This window comes from Leptosomus discolor, chromosome 1 (genome assembly GCF_034619465.1).
Source record: "Leptosomus discolor isolate bLepDis1 chromosome 1, bLepDis1.hap2, whole genome shotgun sequence".
Lineage (NCBI taxonomy): Eukaryota > Metazoa > Chordata > Aves > Leptosomiformes > Leptosomidae > Leptosomus > Leptosomus discolor.
The window spans coordinates 16,867,919-16,892,555 of NC_141391.1; the positions used below are offsets into that span (position 1 = coordinate 16,867,919).

At 41.1% G+C, this 24,637-nt stretch overlaps 1 protein-coding gene across 9 annotated transcripts in view; it reads left to right on the top strand.

Moving 5' to 3' along the window:
- The first annotated feature begins 646 nt into the window (after window positions 1-646).
- GRIA4 (glutamate ionotropic receptor AMPA type subunit 4) overlaps window positions 647-24,637 on the top strand; it is a 242,057-nt gene continuing 218,066 nt past the window's right edge. For all 9 annotated transcript variants that reach the window (XM_086481766.1, XM_086481765.1, XM_086481770.1 and 6 more), the window contains exons 1-2: window positions 647-734; window positions 1,908-2,066. In XM_086481766.1, the coding sequence (XP_086337892.1) occupies window positions 647-734; window positions 1,908-2,066 (247 nt within the window). The remainder of the gene's footprint in view (window positions 735-1,907; window positions 2,067-24,637) is intronic.

Below are 24,637 nucleotides of genomic sequence, written 5' to 3' on the forward strand. Positions count from 1 at the left end.
AGACAGGGAATGGGGAGGAAAAAAAAAAAAAAAAAGAAAAAAAGAAAAAAAAAGAGCCCCAAACCCTAAACCCGTCGCTTTCGCAGTGGCCGCGACCGCCGGCGCTGTAGTGCGCGGCCGAAGCCGCGGGCGGCTCCGCGGGGCGGCGCGGAACGGGACGCGCACGGCCGCTCCCCGCCCGCAGCGGTGCGGTCGGCGGCGGCGGCGGCGGCGGCGGGGGGGGTCGCACGGCGCATGTCCGCCCGCGCCGCGCCGCGCCGCCACTAGACGCTCCCCCCCCGCCGCCAAACTCACCACCATCTTCTGCATGTGCGACGTTCGCAGCCGGACAGAAACCGCTCCCCGGCGATGGAGACTGCGGGAAAAATCCGGCGCGGCGGGATGGCTTGCTGAAACGGCAGCGGCGACGGGGAGAGAGGCAGCGGGCGAGCGGGAGAGAATAGCGAACAAATACTAAAACAAAACAAAACAAACAACAAAAAAAAAAGAAAAAGGAGGAAACCTCTCTTTTTTCACCCTTTTCCCTCTTTTTTTTTTTTTTTTTAATTCTTGATTTTGTTTGTAGCCACCTCGTCCTCAATGCCTCTCTGAGCAGCATCTAGCGAGCGAGCGGGAGAAGGCGAGAGAGAGAGAGGCAAAAGAGAAGATGAGGATAATTTGCAGACAGCTTGTCTTGTTGTTTTCTGGCTTTTGGGGACTAGCAATGGGAGCTTTTCCTAGCAGTGTGCAAATAGGTAAGCGCTGCATTGGGCTGTGTGCGTGTCTCCAGGGGTTCAATCCTTTGCAAAGTGAGTTGGAAAGGAGGCTCTGAAGGCAGTTGCAGATTTCTTCCTCCACCGCTCATCCCGTTTCCCCTGCCTTCACGAAAAATCCGCGTGTATTTGTGTATGTCTGCCTCCGTGTGTGTGTGTGGATACATCTCTATGCGTGTGCGTTCGCGTGCGGCAGGGAGGATGCTTGTCTTTGGCAGAACTCCTTCCAGCTCCGGGGTGTACAGGATCGGTAGGGGAGGAAGGGGCTCGGGGCTGATGCCCCTGGGCTGCTTCAGCCCCCGCCGGCACCCCCGGCTTTTGCCTGGCTCCCGAAGGGATGGCGAGTTATGTGCACCGGAGGTTGCGGTACCCGGCAGGGATGGGGGGTAAAAGGCAGCGCTGCCCTTCTTTCCCTTCTCATAGTTGCAAAGTTTAGGATTTTGGAGGTCTCTCCCTGTAGTCCCGTGCCCCATCCTCACCCCTTTCCCATCGCTCCTGCTTCCCTCCTTCCGGACGTGTTTCGGATGGGACGCAGCTATCTGAATTCTTTCCAGCTCAGCTCCATCACTGCATCATTTCTCGTGGACTTGCAAAGATGCTGCTAATAAGGCTGAGCTACTCCCTGCCTGCACATGGCTGCAGAGGAGCAAAGTTCATTATATGCCTCTTCAGTGCAGATTATCCTACACTGAGTTGGTATTTTCCTTTTTTTGGTGTTTTTTTTTTATTATTTTATTTTTTTTTTTTAATCCGGAAAGCATCGTTCCCCTTAATCAGCCCACCACTTAATGTAAGAGGCTGTTGAGCAGCTGATTTACCAGTGTGTTCGGTATCAGGGAGATGGAGGCTAAACACTTTCAAAGGTCACTGTAATCATGACAAATCTGGGTATTTATGTATGAAAAGATGGAAACTGAGAAGTCGGAAAAGAAGCGTGAATGCATCAGGGAGGTTAAAATCGATCGAGGACAGTGATTTAAAGGCAGCAGTTGTGATTACGAATATGATTAGTTCCTTATCCATTAAACTCTTAGGACTTGCCTTACTGTGCAGCTTTGGGAAGAGACAGTTGCTTGGTGTTACAAGATAGCAAGTAGCTTGCAAATAATTCACCGTGCTTCCTTTGCTTTTTGCTTTTTCCCTGTTTTTTTGTAGGTGGTCTCTTCATCAGGAACACAGATCAGGAATATACTGCTTTTCGATTAGCAATTTTTCTTCATAACACCAGCCCCAATGCATCTGAAGCACCTTTTAATTTGGTTCCTCATGTAGACAACATTGAAACAGCTAACAGCTTCGCTGTAACAAATGCCTGTAAGTAAACATGCCGTTGATCTGACCACCTTACGGGTAAATTGCAGTGGAAGTAATAGGAAACCACATCATTATCTTACATTGAAAATACATCAGTAAGTCTGTCTTCAGTACAGATACCCTTTGCAGAAGAGTAAAAGGGGCAGCAATCCTTGTTAGTTTCTAACTGGAGCAAAATCTCCTCTCCTGCCTTCTGCTGACTAACCTGATGTGACATTTACTTTAGTGTTATTACTGTAGTTTCTTGCTTCCTGGTTTCTATGGAGATGAATTTTGTTGTTGTAAAGAAAAATTATGGTGTCTCGATCAGTCCCTAAACCCCACAGTTACTCTTGTTAGCTTTTGGGTATGGCATGCCTTGCATGTATTTGAAAATATGCAATAATATTTGTGCTCACAAATGCTTTTCTAATGGCTGGAAAGGAGACAGGGAAGCAGTGGTGTGCAGGATAATATATCTGAGTTGGTTGACGCTGCAGTTGATCTGGTGATGTCACTTGAGGCAGCCCTGCTCTTATATTCTAGGTTGTAAATGTCTCTTATCATCTCACAATGCATACATCCTGTGGATATGTCTCTATGCATCCATACATTGGTGCCAAATCAAGTTAGTATCTGATCTACTTGATTTCACAGACCACCTCAGCTGGAACAAATATTCTCTTCCTACTATTTATTTTATACATACACACACCCGCACACACACAGATGCACATACAGCATGAGAGGAAAACAGGAAAAGAAATACCCTTTCCAAATGAGGTAACTTTTTTTTTTTTTTTTTTTTTTTAAAGCAGAGTATAATTAGCTGAACTTCGTACATTTTAGATCACCTCAGGGTCTTTAGCCGTGGTTAAAACACATGCTGGATACTCCTTAATCTCTGAAAGTGGCAAAGCATTATTTCTATTTATCTTCATGTATGTCAGGCTTATAAAAAGGAATTCATGTTATTATGTAAGACAGTGGGACATAGTGTGGCAAAGCTGAAGACTCTAGTAACATTACTACTTTGATGTCCATATTTCGGGTTTCTATAGGTTTTCCTCTGTGGCCTTTAAGTTTTCAAATCCCTCCTTTCCATTCAAGAGTGAATCGCCTCTGGAAGCAGATGCCCTAAGCAACATTGCTGAGCGAGTTTAAAATAGAAACATACTGGAGAAGGTCTTACCATTCATTGTGCCTTTAAAATAAGTACTATATTTCTCTCCCCTTTCTCACAGCCATCTCAGTGACACTGTTTAATACATAAACACACAATGTACCGCACAGTTCTCATGTATAATTTATTGAGTGATTGCTAAATTTGTTTATATGAGTCTTTGGTACTCCAAGTTTCAGATGACCTTGCCACCTTATTTAACAGGCAAAGCTGGTGAGTTGCCAAAATGGCTCCATTTATTTTATGCAGGAAAGATTGATGTCCCGTTAAGTGTGAATTCTATGCTAAGCAATGTATTAGTTGTGTTTAGCGTGAAAATCAATATCAAATTCCATAAGGAGAAAAGATTTCAAAAGGTGCTTTGAAACTGGAAGGTATCAGATCTGTACAGGTGTAGTTCATTGAGAAAATACTCCAATGCATGTCAACTTTTGCAGGCACTGATTATATATTCTGTGAAGACAAATGTCATAGTAGCTTTTTTAAACTTTAATTTTTAGTGAAAGAGGAGGGGACTAAAATTTTTGTATATTGAAATCAGTAATTTTAGGTGAAGCCAATTATTTTAGGTTCTACCTATGCATCCAGTGCTTCCAAATAATTTCCGAGGCCATTGTTACTTTTTGGATTAGGGGTATTGCACAGTATTTCCATTCAAATGTTAGTGAATTAATTCTGATTTGCATAAATTTAAAATTGTCTAAAACTGAACACTTCTCTGTGTGAGACTAGCACCATAGGGTTCACCCAAAACTTTCCTCATTTAGACTGTTTGCAGCAGATTCTTCTCTCCCATTCCAGCCCCCTTAGGTTGTGTTTACCTTGCATTGTTGAGGAAAATCTGTCCCCTTATATTTTCTGTCATTTATAGAAGTAGTGCTTCATAACCTTCTGTTTTTTTACTGAACCCACTTCCAGTCTCAAAGAATTTCATGGCTCAGAGATGATGAATCTTTTTAGTATGGGGGGAGGCAAAGAAAGGGGAAGAAAGTGAATGTATATGTTTATGTGTGTGTATGCTCATATAATTCTGTACGTGTCTGTATTAAATAGGCATAATCCTACAGGCCTTATTTAGGTCTGTGCTTCCCACTTAAACCAACACGTATTTTTGCATTAGTCCAAGTTTGTATTTATTTCACATTTTGCAATCTCGTGCCAATAATCTGACTGCTGCTTCTTTTTTTAAACATTTTAATACCAAATAATATTTTTTTAAAAACAGGTCTCCTAATGCAACGTAGGCAAACTGACTGACAACTGAACGAATGTATCGCGTGTCCCTTAAGCTAAATATGAGCAGAATCCTGCAAAAATCAATTGTCTGATAGCTGGAGGACACTGACTTCCATGTGATTGCATTTGCTGGCTTGACAGAGGCTTCTAAAGCGCAGATGTGTGAGATTTTCTAACCTAATTAAAGAACCCCTACCATCAGCTCTGAATTAAGTGATTTCATGGCAATATGAAATGATAACTCTTTGCTGAACCACTATGAAACAGCGGCTTTGGATCTTGCTATTTGTGTAGAAATTACTTGGCACACACGTCCCCAAATATACAGTACAAAAGCCTTAGAGCTGCTGGACTGAAATGAATATTCATGTGAGTTCAAGCATAAAGCTCTGAGACATGACCAGTTACCTCTATTTCTGTTGCTGCAGAGGTTGCTTGTGAAGATTCAGGGCCTGGCTGATTGCATGTGTTAGGGACAGTAAACAGACAATTTCAAAGGATTATGGATTGTTTATTAGCAGGTAACACTGCAACGCTGGAAAAACTTGAATATTTTTCTCTTCCACTAGATAAAAACATATACCCAAATGTTCACCCAGGAGTACTTTTGGAACTGCAATAATTTTGTATATTCAGTTTAATATCTATTTTCTGATGGTTATCTTACACATTTTTGTTTTCTTTAAACAGTCCCAGAACATTAGTATTTTTGCTCTAAATCGTGAATGCATATGAAACAGGTTGCTTAAGCAGATAGACTAAGTTTGCAAAATTGATCTGATCTATATCAGTTTGGAGCTATAGAAAGTCCTCTTTCTTTCCCCTTCCCATTTGTGTGTTTTATTTAAACTCTGTTCATTTCTTTCGCACTACATACATTATTCAGAGAATCTCTCTTACTGACAGCGAGAGCTGAAATTATTGCAAAACATGAATAGTACAAGATTCTTACTCATCAGAACACAATACACCAAAGCTGAAGCATTTCACTATTGGCGTGCATTGGTTTGCACATTATAAGCAGGAAATTTTGCTCATGATTAGAAATCTACCTTCAGCTTGATTTCAGGTGTTGGAGCAATGCATTGATTTTTGGAGAGGGTTGTATATATTTATTATTTAGCTGAATCCAAAATAGTTTTCTCCACTCCGTGCACCACCTGTATCACATTAGTGTATCTCAGCAATGCAGTCAACATCAAACCTGCTTGCAGACTTTTGAGAGGCAGCTCTATAATTTTACAAAGAAGTGTTTGCCTTCCAGCTCTTGTCTTGTGTTTGAGAATGTTTCTGTTGAAGTTTCAAAAATCCTTAATGTATAACCGATCTTGCAGTTCCTGTAGAGGATTAGGCTAAATGGGGTGGAAAAGAGATCGATTCGAGTCTTTCATTGGTTTTTCATACTAAAAGTAAAGCTTTTCCCTTTGAGTCTGTTTGGCTTCATGTGTATTCTGAGATGAATATATTCCTAATAAATGTAATTTGGGGTAAATCAGACATTCCTCTTGTTTCACCTTGTGCACAATTCAGTTCTTACCAGATTTTAATCCCAGTAGGTGCAAAACCCCAAAAATACAGCTTTGTTTATTATGTGCCACATGGGTCAGAAGAAGAAAAGCACACTGGGATTAAAAATTTCATAGCTTGGAATAACTTTCCTCTTTTGCCAAGAGTTAGTCTCTGACTTTTATGCCCTCCAGACTCAGGCAGCGTTGATGACCTGAAATTGGAGGGCCTGATTTTGCCTCACCAGCGTGAATGCAGTTTCTGGGTGAGATCCACCGAGGTCGGGGTCAGCCCTGAGGACAGACAGAAATCTCCTTGTCACCCTGCCCTCTTTCTGAGTCTGTTTCTGGGCTTGTGCTTGCTAATGTCGGGAGGGCCAATGTCATTTCGGAGTTAACTTTTCTGCTGAGACACCCCGAAAGCTGAGGAAATAGACTCCAATGTAAGATTGCCTTTATATTGTGACTGTCTGTCATTGTACTTACAGCAGTTTCAGCTTTGATTTGCTATGCTGCATCATAATGGGATTTTCATTAAATTTGGTTATTAATTCTGCTTTATAATTACGACTCAATTTAGCAATAGGAGTGTAACCTTAGTTTAATAATCAGTGTCATTTAAAACCATGGTGTTCTTTATTTAGCAAGTGAGGTTTCATACAGCTGAATGGTATTTTGCTATCAAGAGCAGTACAGTATTCCCAAGGATGCAGTTTGGAGTATATTGAGACTTACCGTAAAGGCATACCATACGGTCAGGTTTGAACTGCAAAAGTAAATAGTGTGCCAGTTGGCTAGAAAAATGGAACTGGATTAAATCATGCCCATCTAAAATAGGATCGATTACAAAACCCGGTTTGAAGTCAGTGTTTTGCTTTAATGCATAGAGTTTATCTCAAGCTAGACTCCAATTATTGAAAACAATTTCTCTTAAAATTTCTATCATTAGCACGTGCTGATGGAATCAAAGAATATATGTGTACTTGGGTGTCATTTGCTGAAAGGTTTCTGTGTATTTTGAAGATGTAAGAAGATCTGTATTCAAAGAGTTTCATAGCTCTAAATGTGATCCTTGTAAATAGCTGTGCAGCAGAGAGAAAATCAACCATCAATAGCTCCAGTCCATCAGAGTCTGGATTTAATTTTCAAGGTTATTGTTGGGAAAATAAATGATGGGCCTTTGCTGAAATGTAGTCAGATTTCTCCAGTGGAAATTCAGAACATGCATTTCCCTGGCATGAAATAAGACTTTTGTCCTAGCATGTTACTGAACTGGCTAAAACTGTAAACACAAAAGCTTTGTATTAGGCTAGGGAAATAATTTAATTTTTGATTCAGAGGATTAATAACAAAGATTGTGTTCCTTCATTCCTCCTGCAGAAACCAGTGCAGTGCAGTACTTCTTGTGCAGGACAAAGCACTTTAACAAGTAAATTAAATTGATTAACATCAGCTTTATCATTGTAATCTAAGTTTGTATGCTAGTCAAAATAGCTCATGCATTTCATTTTTAGGTCTTGATTGTTTTGAGACTTGCTTGTTCATGAGAGAGGAAGCCGTCTGCTTTGATTTCTTAACCATTATAGATCCTACTATGAATTGTGTAAATTCAGATTGTGAGCAGGTGAAGTTCTTTGGATTTAAACGTGTTGGACCAAATAATCTTTTTTTTTTCACAGTTCTTATTCCTTAATATATGACTGATTTAAAGGCGATGGAATTTGTGCTAGTGCAAAAGTGAAGAACTCTTTGTGATTGCACCAGTGTAATTTAAAGGAAAAAATTGCCTCCTCTCTGGTTTTCCATTCCTCTGAGTAGTTGGCTTGAGGCAAAGGTTTTGGACTAGTACAGCACCAAGTCTGCTTCTTAGGTGGGCATACCTACACCAAAGTTATGTGTTGGGACACAGAGTCAGACTAGGTAATTTATTCCTATGTAAATCAAGATTTGTTTTGAATTTGGGAAAATAAATTTGCTCAAGAGTACCTGATCACAGTATCTTGTTTGGACATTTTGGTGTTGCTTTACTTTTAATAATTTTCTCAGAAGTTTTATTATCTTCCTGTATCTAGTTTGTGTTCCTACATAACTTTTTAAATTTTTAAAATTCATTTATTTTAAAGATCTCACTGGTTTTTAACAATGCTGGTATGGATTCAATTGTTTCTCAATGCGGTTATGGGAGTACTCTTAAGAATTCTGTGTAAGCAATGTCTGTCTTCAGGCACCCAAGTTCAAATATAGAGGCTGTCTTACATTTCGGCACTCAGAGGTGTTCTAGTATTTTCCAGAGTACTCGGCAGCACCTGCTTCCCCAATGGGAACTGCTTATTACTGAGCATTTTGGAAAATACAAGGGTCAACTGTCTTCTCTCATAGAGTAACAGAATCACAGAATCACAGGGATTGGAAGGGACCTCTGGAGATCATTCAGTCCAACCCCCGTGCTAAAGCAGGTTCACCTACAGCAGGTCGCACAGTATCATGTCCAGGAGGGTTTTGAATATTTCCAGGGAAGGAGACTTCACAGCTTCCCTGGGCAGCCTGTTTCAGTGCTCTGTCACCCTCAACATAAAGTTTTTCCTCATGTTCAAGCGGAACTCCCTGTGCTCCAGTTTGTGCTTGTTGCCCCTTGTACTGTTGCTGGGCACCACTGAAAAGAGCCTGGCCCTGTCCTCTTGACACCCACACCCTTTAGATAAGTGTTGATAAGGTCCCCTCTCAGTCTTCTCCAGGCTAAAGAGCCCCAGATCTCTCAGCTTTTCCTCAAAGGAGAGATGCTCCAGTCCCCTCATCGTCTTTGTAGCTCAGTAGTGTTACTTCCTTGTGAGGGCTTTTCCCCATAGTCCAAATGAAGCATCTCCATCTCCCTGACTTGTTAAAATAGTCACAGCTGTTGTGTTTCTGGTTCCTTATGGTAAGAAGATGGAACCAGAGTGTCACATACCCATCACCTGTGTCTTGGCAATGCACTGTAAGGACCCAGCCCATCCTTCCTCTTCATGAGGCTCCTCAGAAGCTGATTATAGATAAGCTTTATGTTAGACTCAAGGGAGAATACCTGGATGCTTACTAACAAGCTACTGTTCTTGTGAGTTTTGACCAGCTATGCTAACATTAACAAATTCCAGTTGAAATATTGGCCTTTGTCCTGCAGTATTTTCCCCAGGCAGAGCTGTCTGTGATTTAAATAGGGGCTCTACCTGAGTAGATTGGGACCCATTATAATGAAGGAATAGTAGGGATTAGCTTTTTTGCAAGGTGAACAGGTTCTCATTCTTTCGTCTCAGCTCGAATTTTTAAAAATATTAAATTGCTTAACTCCTGTTATTTTTTTTTTTTTTAATGTGTTTTGAAATTGGACTTCTGGTACATAATTGGCTATTTTAAAAGAATGTCATTTGGACTACTGTTTTCTGTGCTCCACAGGCTATTTCAGTGGTGTATTTACATGCAACTGTTGTTCCTGAAAAATGCAGTCTTGTGCAGTACCTTTCTATATTCTGAAGTCATGGACAACAATGAATGTGACTGCAGGGTTTTTTTCTGTAAATACAAATAAAGCACAAGAGGAACAAAAAGCACTTACACTTTTCACCAGCTTATTTATTAGATTCTTTGCGGGGAAAGGCTTTAAACATATTTTGAAGACTGATAACCAGAACATATCAGCTTTTAACTATTCATAACGGTTCCTCTGTTTCTCACTTGCAGACCCTCTGTGGAGTAGATTTTGTGTAATTTCTGCAGGCACGCTCTTCCAGTTGCTTTTATGGTGTATTTGCATAGTACTCTCTTAAACTCATAAAATTTGAACTTCATTTTTATTTGCACATCACCTTTTCTTACAATTCAGGTATGCCCAATGAATATTCATCAAATAGGTGTTTTAGGAAAGTTCACAGGTAGTGAGAGTTAATTGCTGAAAAGAATTGAGACTTTTACGCTTTGTTTGCCTCAGTTTTCAAATTAATTTCTAAATGGATATGGAATTTACATTTTCACATTGTGGTGCAAAAGGCGATGCATATGTTAGTATTAGAAATTATTATACAAAATTATTATGAATTATTTTACAAAATATTCTGGTTTTCTTAATTGCTTTCACAGTTATGTGTTATACTTAATTTCTTTTTGTTAAAAATTTTACTGATATCACATGGCTTTTTTTTCAATGTCAGGGTCAGATCTGTTTCCTTAGTGGATAAAATGATTCATGTAATACATATTCAAAGTAGAGACAGGGGAAAGAGGAGATTCTTGTAGAGCAAAGAGAGTACAAAATGTAGCATATTATTTGTCTGCAAAAGCTTCCTGCTCTACTTTAATATTCCTGATGTACAGTAGCAGTACTTCATGCTACGAGTTAATGTGAGATATGGGTCTGGATGGTGCTGTGCTCAGGTCTGGAAAACATTATTAAGTGAAAAACACTTTATTCATGTAAAATTTGGGAGTAAAAAAGCTGTAATATTTTTTTTAAAAGCACATGCTTATCAGTGCACTTAGCCCTTTTTTTCCTTATCTAAACTGATGGAGGGAAAAGGACCAAGACTTTACAGACCCACAGTCTCAGCAGAGTCGTGTAGGACCTTGTATTAGTGATTTCCTCCAGGCCTGTGTGGATCTGTCCTGGAGAGGCTTGCTAATAAAGGCCTTCAGCCTTGGTCATTTCCATCTGTTTGAATTGAGAAGAGTGTTTAAGAACGGACTTTTCAAAAACACTGCAGCTGGGAGGATAATTTCCTTTGAAAATCAATAGTCATGAGCTCTTGGCTGACTCAGGAGTTTTTCTCAGTTCTCCAAGTAGAAAGCACAAGCCAGGTAAGAAGCTGGCTCCTGGGGCTGTTTGCACACCCTTGTAACGCTCTTTGTATCTAGCTGTTTGTGTGGCCTGAGGGGCTGGTCAGGGGTTTTTCTTTCTCGGGTCCTTTTGTTTTAAATCAATATCCTCGTTCAGTGCTTCTCTTAGGTTGTAAAAGCAACATGGTAATACTGTAAGTGATAACATTATTATATAGACAAGAGAGTTGGAGTTGCTGTCTGGAGGTACAAGCAAATGCCCAAGGAAAAGACCATAAGAGGGCATTGATGTATTGGGAGGACATACATTACATATACCTCATGAAAGCGTGTGGCTGGCAGGTCAGGAGCAGTGCCATAAGGAAGTGATCCAAGTTACAAGTCCTTACAGATGATACAGAAAAGATGTGAAAGTAGTCTGGGGGATGAAATGTTGTCTGATGGCCATGAGCGTCAGTGCTTCAAAGAACAAAAAGTAAAGGTCACCAAAATAAATGGGAGAATGGATAGCATGTAATAGTGTTCACAGATTATTGTGTTCTGAGGCTAGATGGGACCATTTTGATCACCCGGTCTGACCAATGAGATGCTAGTCGGACAGCCTCAATTAATTTCTTTATCCAACCCATAGTTTTTTTTCCAAATTAATGCCGTGTTGAATTAAAGACTGAAAGAATCACAGGTAAATTGTCATTGTCATCAACACATCATTTGGACACATCACCCACTGTTTTTACCTGTGTCGAATGTAGGAGTCATACAGAGTAGGCAAGCAGAAAAAAAATTACCTACTGGGTTTGTTGTTGGTCTTTAATTTAGAGAGGTAACATAATCAGCGTGATTTGCATCCAGTTGTCAGAGTTGTGCAGCTCCCAGAACCCCCTGAGGTTTGTTCTGGCTGGTTCGTACTGTGTCTTGCCTGCCCAGAGGGGCAGTGTGGGACACCCTTAGTAGCAAGGCTTATGCCACGGCAAGACATCTAAGGACCAATTGGGGCCTTTTCGTATTCCCTTGAAAAATGCTTCCAGTGGACACAAATGGTGGGTTTTTTCATTCTCCTGAGAAATAACATCTCCTAACCCCACAGCAGAGACTATGGCTTGAAGCAATAGGGATATAAGCTTGGCAGATATGTTTGAAGACCATTAAGTGTTTTTACTAACAAATGTACACTAATCCCTGTTATTTGTATTCACAGACTCATCCACCTACAAATAGAACTTAATGGTCATGTATGTTACACATATTTCACTTTCTATGAGCCACAGAGGATGTGAATCTATTACTGCTTTCACCTGGAGGGTTTGGGCTGTTAGCTTAAGGTACCAAGAGTTATGAATTTAGCTTTGGAAATCCCTGGTTTCTTTTGCTTTGTGTGTTGGAGGAGATGGCAGCCTGAAAACAAACATGATGATGGATGAGATTTAATGCACAAGGATATTTGCAGTAAGCAAAAGCCTGAATAAAGGAATACAAGAAGTGCTCCCATAGCTGTCTTTGATTATCTGTTGTGCTATTCTGAATAGCAAATGTATATGGAAAGAGGAAGAAAAGGACAAACCTTTTATTTCCTCATACCGTAAGTCATTAAACCAGGGAGAAATAGTAACACAAGACCTCAGCAATTAATTATGGTGTACTAATAGCTGTACTTGCAGTGTCCTGTTTACTACTGCTCCATCCATTCTATGGTTTGCTTAAATCGTTTATTATACAGTTATTGTTAAAATCAGCTGGAAAATGGCAAGGTGTTTTTAGATAACTAATTCAGAAAAAGAACAGGCACAGTTAATGCAAATGCATGTGTGCAGTGTAAAATTTGTGAGGTTTGGCCAGGAGTTGTATGTGTGATCATTTGGAGCCCAGACAGGAGGTGGGTCTGTCCCAGTTCTTCAGGGGCCTTCGCAGACTCTTGAGTGACAGATTGCTTCGAGGAAGGAGTTGAACGAGTTTGAGACCTTGTGCCTGAAGTTTCTGTTCACCCTCCATTTCTCCTCATTTGGGTGGGAGAAGGGGTTCAAGATACAGCAGGAGCCCTGTATTTATGTAACAACATTATTCAGTGTTGGGGAAGGAGGCTCCTAAGAGTGGAGAAAGGACTGACTGCTCACTGCATGGGGAACAGAGCAGGAAGGTGTGGCTGGTGCTTGTGAATTAGGGATTATAGCTGCTGTGAGCTGACATGACTTTGGAAAACTTTAAAGTGAACATATGGTTGTGCTAAGCTGAAAAATTAGTACAGAGCGGGAAGTAATGACTAGTCCTCGTGTCCAGTGGAGAACAGTAGGAGTTAATAGACATGGAAGAGCATAAGACTTAAAAATACTGTTCAAAGAGACAGAGGGAAAAATTCTGTTCTCTTCCATCAGCCATCCTCCTCTCCCTCTCTGCTTTTTACTGTAACATGCCCCAGCTTTTCATGACAAAATGGGAACTGTCTGCAAGAAGCACCACCAGTGGAAGCAGTGGACACGGTGCTTCCCGAGCTCTGCATTGCTGAAGTGCTGCTACACTGGAGGCAGCAGCTGGCGTCCCAGGGGCCGAGTCGCCCGTCCCCTTCCTGCCCCACTCCTAGGAACAGGCTGCTGTGGTTTCTGGGTTCAGCACGTGTTATTAGCTCCTGTAACCTATTGATTACAAATAGCCATCAGCTTAACTATTGCAGGGAAAGGAAGGAAAGGGACAGAGCATAAAACATTTGTTTCTTAGTTACATACAGAAAAGAAATTACATCCTTATACCACAGAAAAACTGTGCCTGTTTCCATCTCTGTCTTACTCCCCTCAGCCTGCCTTAGACTCCATCATGGTCAATACTTCAATATTTTAAGGGAGTGAATGGAAGGAGGGAGTGGTGGTGGTGTACCACAAAAGACAGTTTATACAGATGAATTGGACTGCCTTCTTCCATTCTTTTCGGGGTCTCTGACAGATGTCGAAGGACTCCTGTATTTTTATTTCCTGATGAAAGCCCCAGAAAGCCCATCATTCTTTCAGTTACTGTTTATGATGGGAATCTTTTGCACTTCAGTACAGCTGGCAGGCATCAGAGCTTCGTACCTTAATCACATTTTCTTTGTCAGCCTTTCACATACTATGCTAAATGGGAGACTAGCAGAAAATCCTTTGAGCAATTACAATAATAGGACAATAATAATTATTGCAGTTCCTTATAGTGTCTGTGAGATTAAAATGAGATCCAGCATAATGTTACCCCTTTGAAAAGATGTGAGCCATCACCTTGAGAAACTGCTCTCCATGGCCTCAGCTTCTTGCTCTCTTATCTTTGGTATGGTCAAGCAGAGCTGTAGTGCCACCTTCCTATTCACATCTGTGAGCAATTGCCTGCAGAAATAAAGTTATGAAAGAGAATGTGGATGAGGGGAATCAGCAGAATGAAGAAGGTTTTTTTCCCCATGTGTGACTAAAAAAGATAGGAGAACATTAAAGGGTAAAGTATCTCCAATTCAGATGGAGTGTGCGTACATGAGGCATTTTTCTGTCTTGACTGTGCATCGTGTAGATCTTAGTAGCATTAGTGAGAGTTAAATGTGTGCAATGAAAAATGTGACACATAGGTGTAGCTTTAAGCCTGTTTGTTTCTTAAGATAATACACCACCTTCCTATCTGGTCCTGTGTGTGAAAGTATTACAGAATCACAGGATGTTAGGGGTTGGAAGGGACCTCGAAAGATCTTCTAGTCACCTGCCAGAGCAGGACCACCTACAGCAGGTCACACAGGAACGCGTCCAGGTGGGTTTTGAATGTCTCCAGAGAAGGAGACTCCACAACCTCTCTGGGCAGCCTGTTCCAGTGCTCTGTCACCCTCACAGGGAAAAAGTTTTTCCTTATGTTGATGTGGAACCTCCTGCGCTCCAGCTTGCACCCGTTGCCCGTTGTCCTATCATTGGACATCACTGAGAAGAGCCTGGCTCCATTCTCCTGGCACTATTGTCTACGAACAGTTGGATTATTGGTACAGTAAGTTACCAGTTTCTATCTACTGAAGTAAAATCCTTTGGGGCCTCTTCCTGACCCCAAAGAAGTGCTCCACGCTTAATTAAAAATATGAAGTTCGACATCAATCTTTCAAAACGTTGTACCTATTGTTAGTGCTGTGATGATGATAAGTTCTTTAAGGGTGCGTGTGACCATAATAAGCTGGTGCCATAGTTTTTTCACCAAGACAAAAATAACAAAGTGATTTAAAATCCTAGGGTTTGGTTGTGTTTTTCTTTCAGTGGTGCAACCTGTAACTTTCTACATTAAGAACACAGAATAATTTCAGATTCTAGTGGGAGCTTGCTCCTTCTTCTCGCCTCTCTCAGTAGGTCCAAACAGAGATGGAAGCATCCAAAACCTGCCAGACGACAGGAACACAGCAGACTGTCTCCCTGCATCTGTGGCATGGGTGACTGAAAAAGCTGTGTTTGTCACCTCGATTAATGTGGCTTGGCTTCAAGAGAGTATGTAATGGCTCAGACTTTACTAAAATCCAGGATGTGCCACAATCCTGGTTGCCTGTATAGCCAGTTGTAACCCAACGTAGACCTCCATGGAGGCCAGCCTGGGTGTGAGTGACCTTTCCCAGTATCACATTCAGTGAAATGCCTTTATCGGCAGCCAGCCATTCCTCATTGTATGAGAAGGCAAACCTCAGAGGTTATGCCGTAATACTTCTCACTCTCTTCTGTGGTCATCTTGACCAAATAGAAGATGTTTTGGTCCCTGATGTCTGTTTGGATGTAATCCACTGGAAATTCTAACACCTGGCAGTGGTCCCAAAGGATTGCAGCAGAAGTTTGCTGGAGTATCTTATGTTTCTGCCACTTCAGTGTCTACCCTGGTGATAGTATCTCCATTTGGCTGTACCAAGGACATGAGGAGAGCAGAAGGGACAATGGCTGGCAACCCTTCCCTTCCTGGGGCTTTTTTCTCCTGTACCCACACCCCACCTGGGAGAGCCCCCGCCCAGGAAGGGCACTGATTTCTGCTCCCTTTTGCCAAGTGTGAAAAACTGCACAGGGAGCAAAACAAGGATGGGACTCTCATTCTTCTCCATGGCCTCCTGTAACGTATTTATGACTTTTGTCTGTGCTCTGGCCTTCTCACACATATCTGCAAGAGAATTTGAGCGATTTCTGTACCTCAGACTTTGTTTTCTTAGAATTGTTAGTTGCGTCTCAAATTATGCACATGGTTGACAATGTTTGTCACCAAGAAAGGAGATTTGGGATGACGGGGACAGGTCACTCAGGCTACGCTACAGCATTTTGGGATGGTGTCTTAGGTTGAGCTGTAGAGGCAGACACATGTAAAAGCATCTTATTTCGTTTCTTCAATATGTATGTAGAGAAAGCTTTACAAAATACTGAAATAACTCTAAATCTCTCTATTTTCACTTTATGTTGACAACTATAAACATTTAGGAGATGCCTTCCAGGGAGAGACTTTAAGAGACTTGATGCATTACACATCCTGGCAGGGCAAATCCCAGTACTCCATTGGAAGCATGGATGGCAGTTAATTTACTTGGACCAAGTTGTTTGTTTCCAGTTGAAACTGTTGCCCAGAAGTCTGTGTAAATGTGTATAGCTAACAGAGAGCTGTCCGTCTATACATGTGGTTTTGTACTTCTTTCAGCTAATTGAGTGATCAAAATACTAGATCTAGCACTTGGACAGCTTTTGGATTTATGACAGTCACTGAAGGACTTTTAGTTACAGTTATTCATACAGGGATTTTTTTAAAATTTATGACAGGATTAATAACTCTGTGATAATATTCATCCTATTGCTTATTTAGAGTACTGAGTATGTGAACAAAAAAATGAGCAGCTGGAAATTCCTGGGGCAAAGCTTTGGCTCAGTGCTCTGCTGTCCCTCACAGGGTGTGGAAACCAGAGGCACGTCAGAGACTTTAGACAATTTTCAGAATTTGCAGAGATGTAAAAGTGAAGCGAAATTTGGCCCAGAGCAGCAACTAGTATATTTAACTGCATTTTAGGTGCTCTACTTGTCTCTTTCCACTTAACTGTTTTATTCCCGCTATTCAGGGATGTGCACGTGCACTGTAGAAGTGTTTAGTGAGTTTTGTCTCTGTCCCACTCCATATCCTCACAGGATGACAGTGAACTTCAGCAGTTTGTTCTGCCCCTCTTGCTGCTCTGTTGTTGTTGGCAGCATTTCCCAGAGCGCCCCCTGGGTCTCAGGAGGTTACAGCAGATCTCTTGGGTCTAAGCAGTAATGAGGGCACCCTGGAAAAATGAGAACAGGCAGCTAGAGATGAGCGGAGTCAACCCTCAGTGAACCGCCCGATGTGGTGTTGCCCTGCCTTCTCCCTTCCCTCTCAAGCGATCACATCCACCAAGCATTATGAAGGGAACCTGCCGACAGCACTGTTTAATCAGAATTGGTATCAGGCATGATTATTTTTTTGTTTGTTTTTTGGACATACCTGCCACCTGTGTTTTACCTGTTCCTGTGAACATCTGTTGGAAGTGTGATGTCTTCTGGTACCCAGCAATGGGGAAAAGAACATGGAGCACAAGTGGGCAAGGAGATACGGTATTTCTGTGGGAAATGAAAACGAGGTTTCTTCTGCGCTTGTCCTTAGGGAGAGCCTTTCCTCAGGCTGGGGTCATGTTTTCGCTGAAATAATGTGAAAGTTAAATATTTTTATCTTAAGGACTAAGAAACTAACTTTGGGGTAAACCTATGATACCAAAGACCTTTCTCGTAAGGGGAAAGGCTTCTGTAGTCAATGGCTTTTGATTTAATTTGTGACTAAGGCACTCATTAGTCAAACAGACAAACTGTGATCTGAAGAAAAGCCCTTCGGTAGTAGAGGCAGAAAATGCCTTCGAATGAGTGTCCTTCTAACATTCATGTCTTTGTAAGAAGAGGGTTAGCGATGTGATCAGGTGTGAGCAAGATGAACCGTTTTGAGATACGCTTGGGATGATGACTTTGCTTTGTGGATGTGGTTTTTGATGGTTTTGTTTTGTTTTATCTCACATTCAAAACCAAAAGCCAAGAATCTCCCATATGGATCTGACAAATCTTTAAAAAAACCTTGAAACTCCAGAGTGGGTGAGTGTGGTCAAAGCTGGTACTTACCATTTAAGCGAGGCACACCAGGGTGGTTGTTGTGTTGGATTAATGCTGTTTCATGGCTCATTAACGACCTGTGGACGAGCTACTGCCTCACTCCCACACAGGGCTTGTGGCACCCCTCACTGTGGGGTGGCAGTGGCCCTGCCTTCACTGCCCCAGCTTGGCCTCAGGAAGGGACTTGCACAGAGGTAACAGACAGGGCTAGTTTTAGGATGGGGACGGGGTTAAGCTGGTAGGATTGTACTAAAGCCATGGGGGGCTGCAGATATTCAAGAATATTGGAGCAACCCTGCATTAAGCTCCAGCCCATGCTGTTGCTGCCCATGCTGAGCAGCGCCCACCTCCATGGCTGGCTGCTGGGGTCCAGACAAGGAGTTGCCTGATGCCTGCCCACCTGCATCCTCACAGGGGAGGGGGCTGGGCAGCAGCGCTGGAGAGAGCATCAGCTGTTCTTCCATAGAGGCAGGAGCCTATAAACACTGATTATCAACCTCAGGCTTACTGCAGCGAGTACTGTCATTAAAAGCTCAGTTGCAACCACTAAGGTGAATATAAGTGACTACAAAAATAGATGATTTCAGAGGGAAACTTTCAGCCCTTTTAATAAGCAAAATAGCTAGTGCTTGTTTGTATGCCTTGAAATTATGTGGGGATTTTTTCTTGCTCTTTAGGGTTAATACAGTGTGGTCAGTCGTAAGAGCATGTCTGCTAAGTGTTTCTAGCAAGACTTCTTGAAATGCTGCCAGAAGACCTGGAGAGCTGCATACCTTGCTTTTAACACAGAGCTACAGCTTTGCATCACACATCGTGCCACTGCATAGCAAGGATTGTCAATACCAAGTGTATTTATAATTCATTAATAGGAGGTAGACAAATAGATTGGGATGGCTTTGCAGTGCAAGAAAGATAAATGGAAGATGATGCGTAGGTAATAGATGCTGGAGTAGAACTTGTGGAATTTTTCTTTCCTCCATTTTGTCTTGCTGCAGCTATTTTGCTTGAACTCCTGAAGTTGTGCCAGGAAGAGGGGCTGGAAACAGGGCAAATGAACATCCATCACAAATGTTTAGAATTCTGAAACTGAGCTTTAATTAAAGTGCGAACTGCTGAACACAAAACCTAGGGAAGCAGCCGTTGTATTTTGTTACGTTCTGTGGCAAATATTTCTCTAGATATTTAATAGCACCCATTTAAACTTTGGATGTATTGAATAAAATATTTCTTAACACGTCCCTTCCAGTTCTTCTTGAATATATAATTTTAATTGACTTGATGATAAATATTCCAACTGCTTATCATTTTGGGTGGTAGGATAGATGACGTGTCATTGATCTAATGACATAAAACCATGTTTAAGTAATGAACTTTTCACAGTCTTTCTCTTGTAAACTTATAGTCATCTACTTTAACAATTCTTTTTCAGGTTAAATTAAAAGTAGCATGTGAGAAACATAATGTATGTACAGTATATCACATACTCAGCTGTAACTTGAGTCTAGATAGTAGAGTGCACTACTGCCTAACCGTCAGGCTGGCTTTAGAGGAGTAATCAGCTACAAGAAAATGATGAGTACCTAATTTTATATCATTAGAGGTAATTATTATAACTGGGAATGCTTTTAACCTAAAGGTGAATAAATGGCACCTGTGAAATATATATGTCCATAGTTTGAAATACAAGTTTAAATGAAAGATGTAATGTGAGATAGAAAATGGAAATTCTCAGTTTATTCATAACATCCTTTTTTTCTTATGGAGGTGTCTTCAGACGCTTATGAGGAAAATGACATTTAATACAATATACTAGTTTTACGGTGCTCCTGCATGTGGTGGTTCTTGAACTGTCTGGACTAGGGCTTACCCAGAAGGCTCCTTGACCCCCATAAGCCCCCACACATGGGTTCTGGGAGGTCCTGAGGGAGCATGAACCTACATGGGGGAACTTAAAAAGCCTCCAGGCCCACTGACTTACTTAACTCACTCTACGTCATGTGCTGTAGTTGGGAACATAATTCATGGGTTGGAAGGGGGCATTCTTGAATGAAAAGGGTTCTTGTAATTTTTAAAAAGTCCAGAAAAGTCAAGGGCATGAGATACCTGGTTGCCAGTGGAAGCCAGATACCCCATTGCCTACTGTGAAAGCACCTGCTTGTAAAATGATGTTCAGAAGCGTTCCTTAGTCTTTTCTTCACAGCTGATATTTTTCCCACAATGGAGCCGGGGAGGGAGCTTTTGGCTTCCTCAGTATCTTTCATGTGGGGATTTCAGAAGTGTTTGTATTATCCATTAACTAACTTTCTGAATGTTTCATGATTTATGTGGAACATGAAAAGATTATTTCAGTTGCTGCTCAGATGCATTTTCTGTCTGTGCACTGTCAGGAGAGCTGAGCAGAGCAGAGCAGAGATCCAGAGCAAGCCTGGTGTCCTCCATCGCAGGTGGTCTGTGCAGGTGGGGTGAAAGGGAAGGTCTCTAATTCTTAACACCAGGAAAAGTTCAGCAGCCAGTGTCTGTGAGGCGAGCTCCTCACTGCTGCTGCCACAGAGAACAGAAGTGATCTGGGCTATTTTCTACTGATCAGGCATTTGAGGCCTGATGTCCATCATTACTGGGGACACCCGCTGCTCCAGCAGCCGGAAAGCTACTGGGAGATGCTGTTGCTCACTATTCTAAAAAAGGGCTCGATTTTTCTTCCAATTGAATCACCATATGTCAAAGGGAGTTTATTTTGTCTGGAAAAAAAAAGTCAGAAGGGTTTTTGCTGGAGCACATACGTGGGTTCACCCAATTACAGAATCAGTAATTACATGAAGTGACTTTAACCATTAACTTCTGTTTCAATTTTAGTTTGTAAAATTAATAGAATCAGCCAACCCCTCCTTTTTTATAGTTTCTAGGGCAGCTGGAAGTTTTGGAAAGGCTCAATACCCAGCTATGTACACTGTATGTGCAATAGCAGCTCCTAGGTACATACATGTGGCAAAATGACTGTAGGTCCAGTTTCTGGGAGTTTGATCATCTATGTGTCAAAGACAGAAATTTCATTTTATCTATCTCATCAGCAACAATCTGTTATTTTAAAAACTGAAAATACACAAAAAATTTAAGAAAAGGAAATCAATGGTATAAACTATTCAGTGCCAATAATTATTTCAGGGCATATTCCTGTTCCCCATTTCTGAGAGTTTAAGGGGTCACTTTTATACTTCAGAAATAAATAATCCCCTATCTGTCACTGAAAAGTAATTGTACTAGACAGCCAAGCTACAAGTGAAAGTAGTCATTGCTATATGATCCATCCAATCTGGATTTAGCAATTCTGCTTTAAAAATGGTGTACAGATAGCATTGTTCTTCCAGGCCCATTTCAGAGAAGATTTGTTTCCATGCTTTTTCACAAAAACCTGTTTAAGTCAAAATCATTGCAATTAAGTGTATGGATAAAGTTCGGCATACTTCTAAATGCTTAGCTGAACAAGGCATTCAAAGCATTTCAGTGCTCTTCAGGCCAAAACACAAGTATTTTACAAATGGAGAAAGAAAAGTAAAATGTTTTCTTGAGGCCAAGGAACCAGTTACCAACAGGACTGGAAGGAACTAAATTCCCTGACTAGCTTCTTGACAGCCGGAGCGCAATTTGAGAGCCATTTACATTTTTAGATACAGGTGTAAGGAGCTTCATGGTGGTTGTGTTTTATGATTGTCTTTATTCTCTGGAAATGCTCTGTCTGGAAAACAGGAATCTTTTTTAAAGAGCAGATAAACTATTACATGATAATCTATTACTAGTATAAAAATAAAAAGAAATTTATGCATATTTTCTTGGTTTTGTCTTACAGTGTTGTCATGAACAAGTTTATAGCGTTAGCAATATGTTTCATTTTCCCTAGTACCATTAAAACTGTCATTTAATTTTAGTGTGTGGTGTACAATTGCTTGTTGGTTTATCATCATGTTTAAGATGGTATATTCCCGGAGCACAGAGTACACTTTTTCCCAGCAAAATTAATTCCCTGATTGTAAAGAGCAAGAACAGTTGCTAAGCTATTGTTTTACTACTCTGTTTTTAATTTTTGTTTTAATAATTTATTAAATATGTAGTGTAAGCTTCTTGCACATTAATCTTTGCCTGAAAAAAAATTCTGAAAATAATTCCTCTGTTTGTTGTTGGGCTGTTGTTTAAGGAAAATTTATATACATGCTGACTTTTTAATAACAATTGAAGTATGGAAACAATTGTTTCCAGAGAGTGGGATGAACTTTCAGAGCTTTAGAAATAGCAGTGTAAATTAATTTATTTCATATATTTTTACTACATTTCCCCAACAATGTTTGTATGCAACATTTTCAAAACAAGCAAACAAACAGATGTTTCTTGCATGATGAGTGGTGGACTCATGGGACACTTTTCTGAAGAAAACTGGGGATGGAAAAGTTTTCATGGGTTCAAGTACAGATTAGCTGTGCACTAGGGGAAGAGATCCATGATGCCAAACCACTCAGAAACACCTGGGACCTGTAAATAGTTGAGTGCTGGGAGAATATTCAGAGGAAATGCTCACTTCTGGACACTACTGGAGATAGGTGGACCCTTTGCCTGAGGTAAAAGTACCATGCTTATTTGGGGGGATATTTCCAGTCCCATTACGATTATAGACTCTTTATGTAATAACGTGCTAACCTAAGAACAGGCTAGACATGATGACAAACTAGCATCTTTGGACTGGCAAGACTGACCCCTGAGTGTGATTTCCTGGAAGCGGGGACCACCAGAGAGTGCTGCTCACACTGCTGAGCATCATACAGCATCATGCTGAGCATCATCATGGCACGAGATGCAAAGATGGGAGAGGCTCATACCCAGTGAAGCAATTATATGTTCAATGCATACACCAGCACTAACGAAAGCCTCACAGGTATTTCCAGAGGAGAATGTACCCTTTCTACTCATAAACATCAAAGGATCTTTAGAGTTACTGATTAGGAACTGCAGCTTCTTTTACTTAAGGAAGGCATGGATAATTAATGATTTTTCGTTCTGATTAGAAAATTAACATTGCTAATGCTGTTACTAGATAACTAAATTTTGGTATTATAAAAGCCTTTTGAAATGCAATTTGACAGAGCATATATCAGATTAAATTGGAGTGATTATGGGAGTTTTGAAGTTGTTGATTTCTCTGAGAGCTCTGTTAACAAAGCATTATATTGTAACAGAACCCATTAATAGCACTGTTCTACTTAGCTAACAGCCCATTACCCTCAGTAGGTAATAAAGTACATACGCAAGATGCCGTAGCAGGGAGGGTAGGACAGGGTACTCCACTGCGTCCACTATAGATCTTAGGTTACAGTTCTAATTTTGTGGTGCTGTGGGGTCTTGTCTTCACAGTCAACTTGGGCTGATAACACTGAGTCCAACAGACCGCTGTCATGAAGCATTGTTTTGGATTGTCTGTTAACATCGGTGGGCCATTGCAAGAATACCATGTGGCAGGGTGGTGCAGTGACAATATTCGGTCTATTGGAGGAACTAGTGAAAAGAATTGATGCAATGGGACATGCACTGTGACCCTCCTAAAATGGCAATGAGATAATTACCTGCATGTAGTTTTCCTCAGTTTCTTTTGGGCAAGGTGCTTTTCTCCCTAGAGGCCAAAGGAATTGCGTTGTACTCTGGGATACCATCGAAGGAATGAAAAATGTGAATTAAATATTAGAATGAGGAAGCCAGCCTCAAAACTAGTAGTAACTAGAGGCTTTGGCTGCATACCAGAAGCTCTTTTAAATTCTTTTACAAACTTCTGAGCTTTGAATTTTGGCCAAAACCTTATCATCTACTATATTCAAAACATTGGAGAGAAAAAGCCTCAGCATCTCATTTCTGAATGTTAGTGCAGCATCTATGGAGTTCCTTGCCACTTTCCCGTACGTTACTCTAACGGTCCCATTAAAGGCAATGGGCAGTGCTGAGGTACAACTCAAGAATGTCATCCAAGGTCCAATGGTGCACAGATACGACTGAGTTATTTTTCATCTTCTGAGCTTTTTGATAATAGTGATGATGCAGGAAAAGATACTTGCACAGCTGACAGCTGAAAACTGCACTTTTTGAGGTCAGATAGGAGGTCAAAAAATAATGAAACCCCTGGTGCTATCTGTTGTTACTTTTATTGCCCTTAATGCAGATGTTTCGAAGTCCACAGTTACCTACCGTGGTTGTCTGTGAGCCCTGAAATAGAAGCAGCCTGCAAAGGAAACAACTAATAAGGGAAATACATTATATTACAGTTATGTTGCTGTCCTGGCATGCGTGGTCTGCTTCCTTATGCTTAGGAGATAACACAAAAGTTTTATTTCATTTTGTGAGGAGATTTTTGGGGGTGGCAGGAATATTAGGGCTGTGAGAAATTATGTACTTTCTGGAGGTTTCTATTTATTTACTTGCCCCAAGCATCCCTATGTGATCTTGACTGCAAGAGGCAAAATCTGGGCTCAGTAGAGGTTAATAGGTCTAAGAGCAATAACCCAAGTAAACCTAAATGCACCTGTCAAAGACTGATAAGAGCATAGGTCTGTCGGTTGCCCTTATTGAAAGAATCTGCATTTCTGTAGTTCCGGAATTGTGTCAGCCCAATTTCCTCTCTATTTTATTACTTTTCAGTAACACAGAATTCTTAGGAGTGTCTGGTGCCTCGCAACCCCCGAAACATAATTCAAGTTACTTGCCACTGGAACTACACGCATAGTC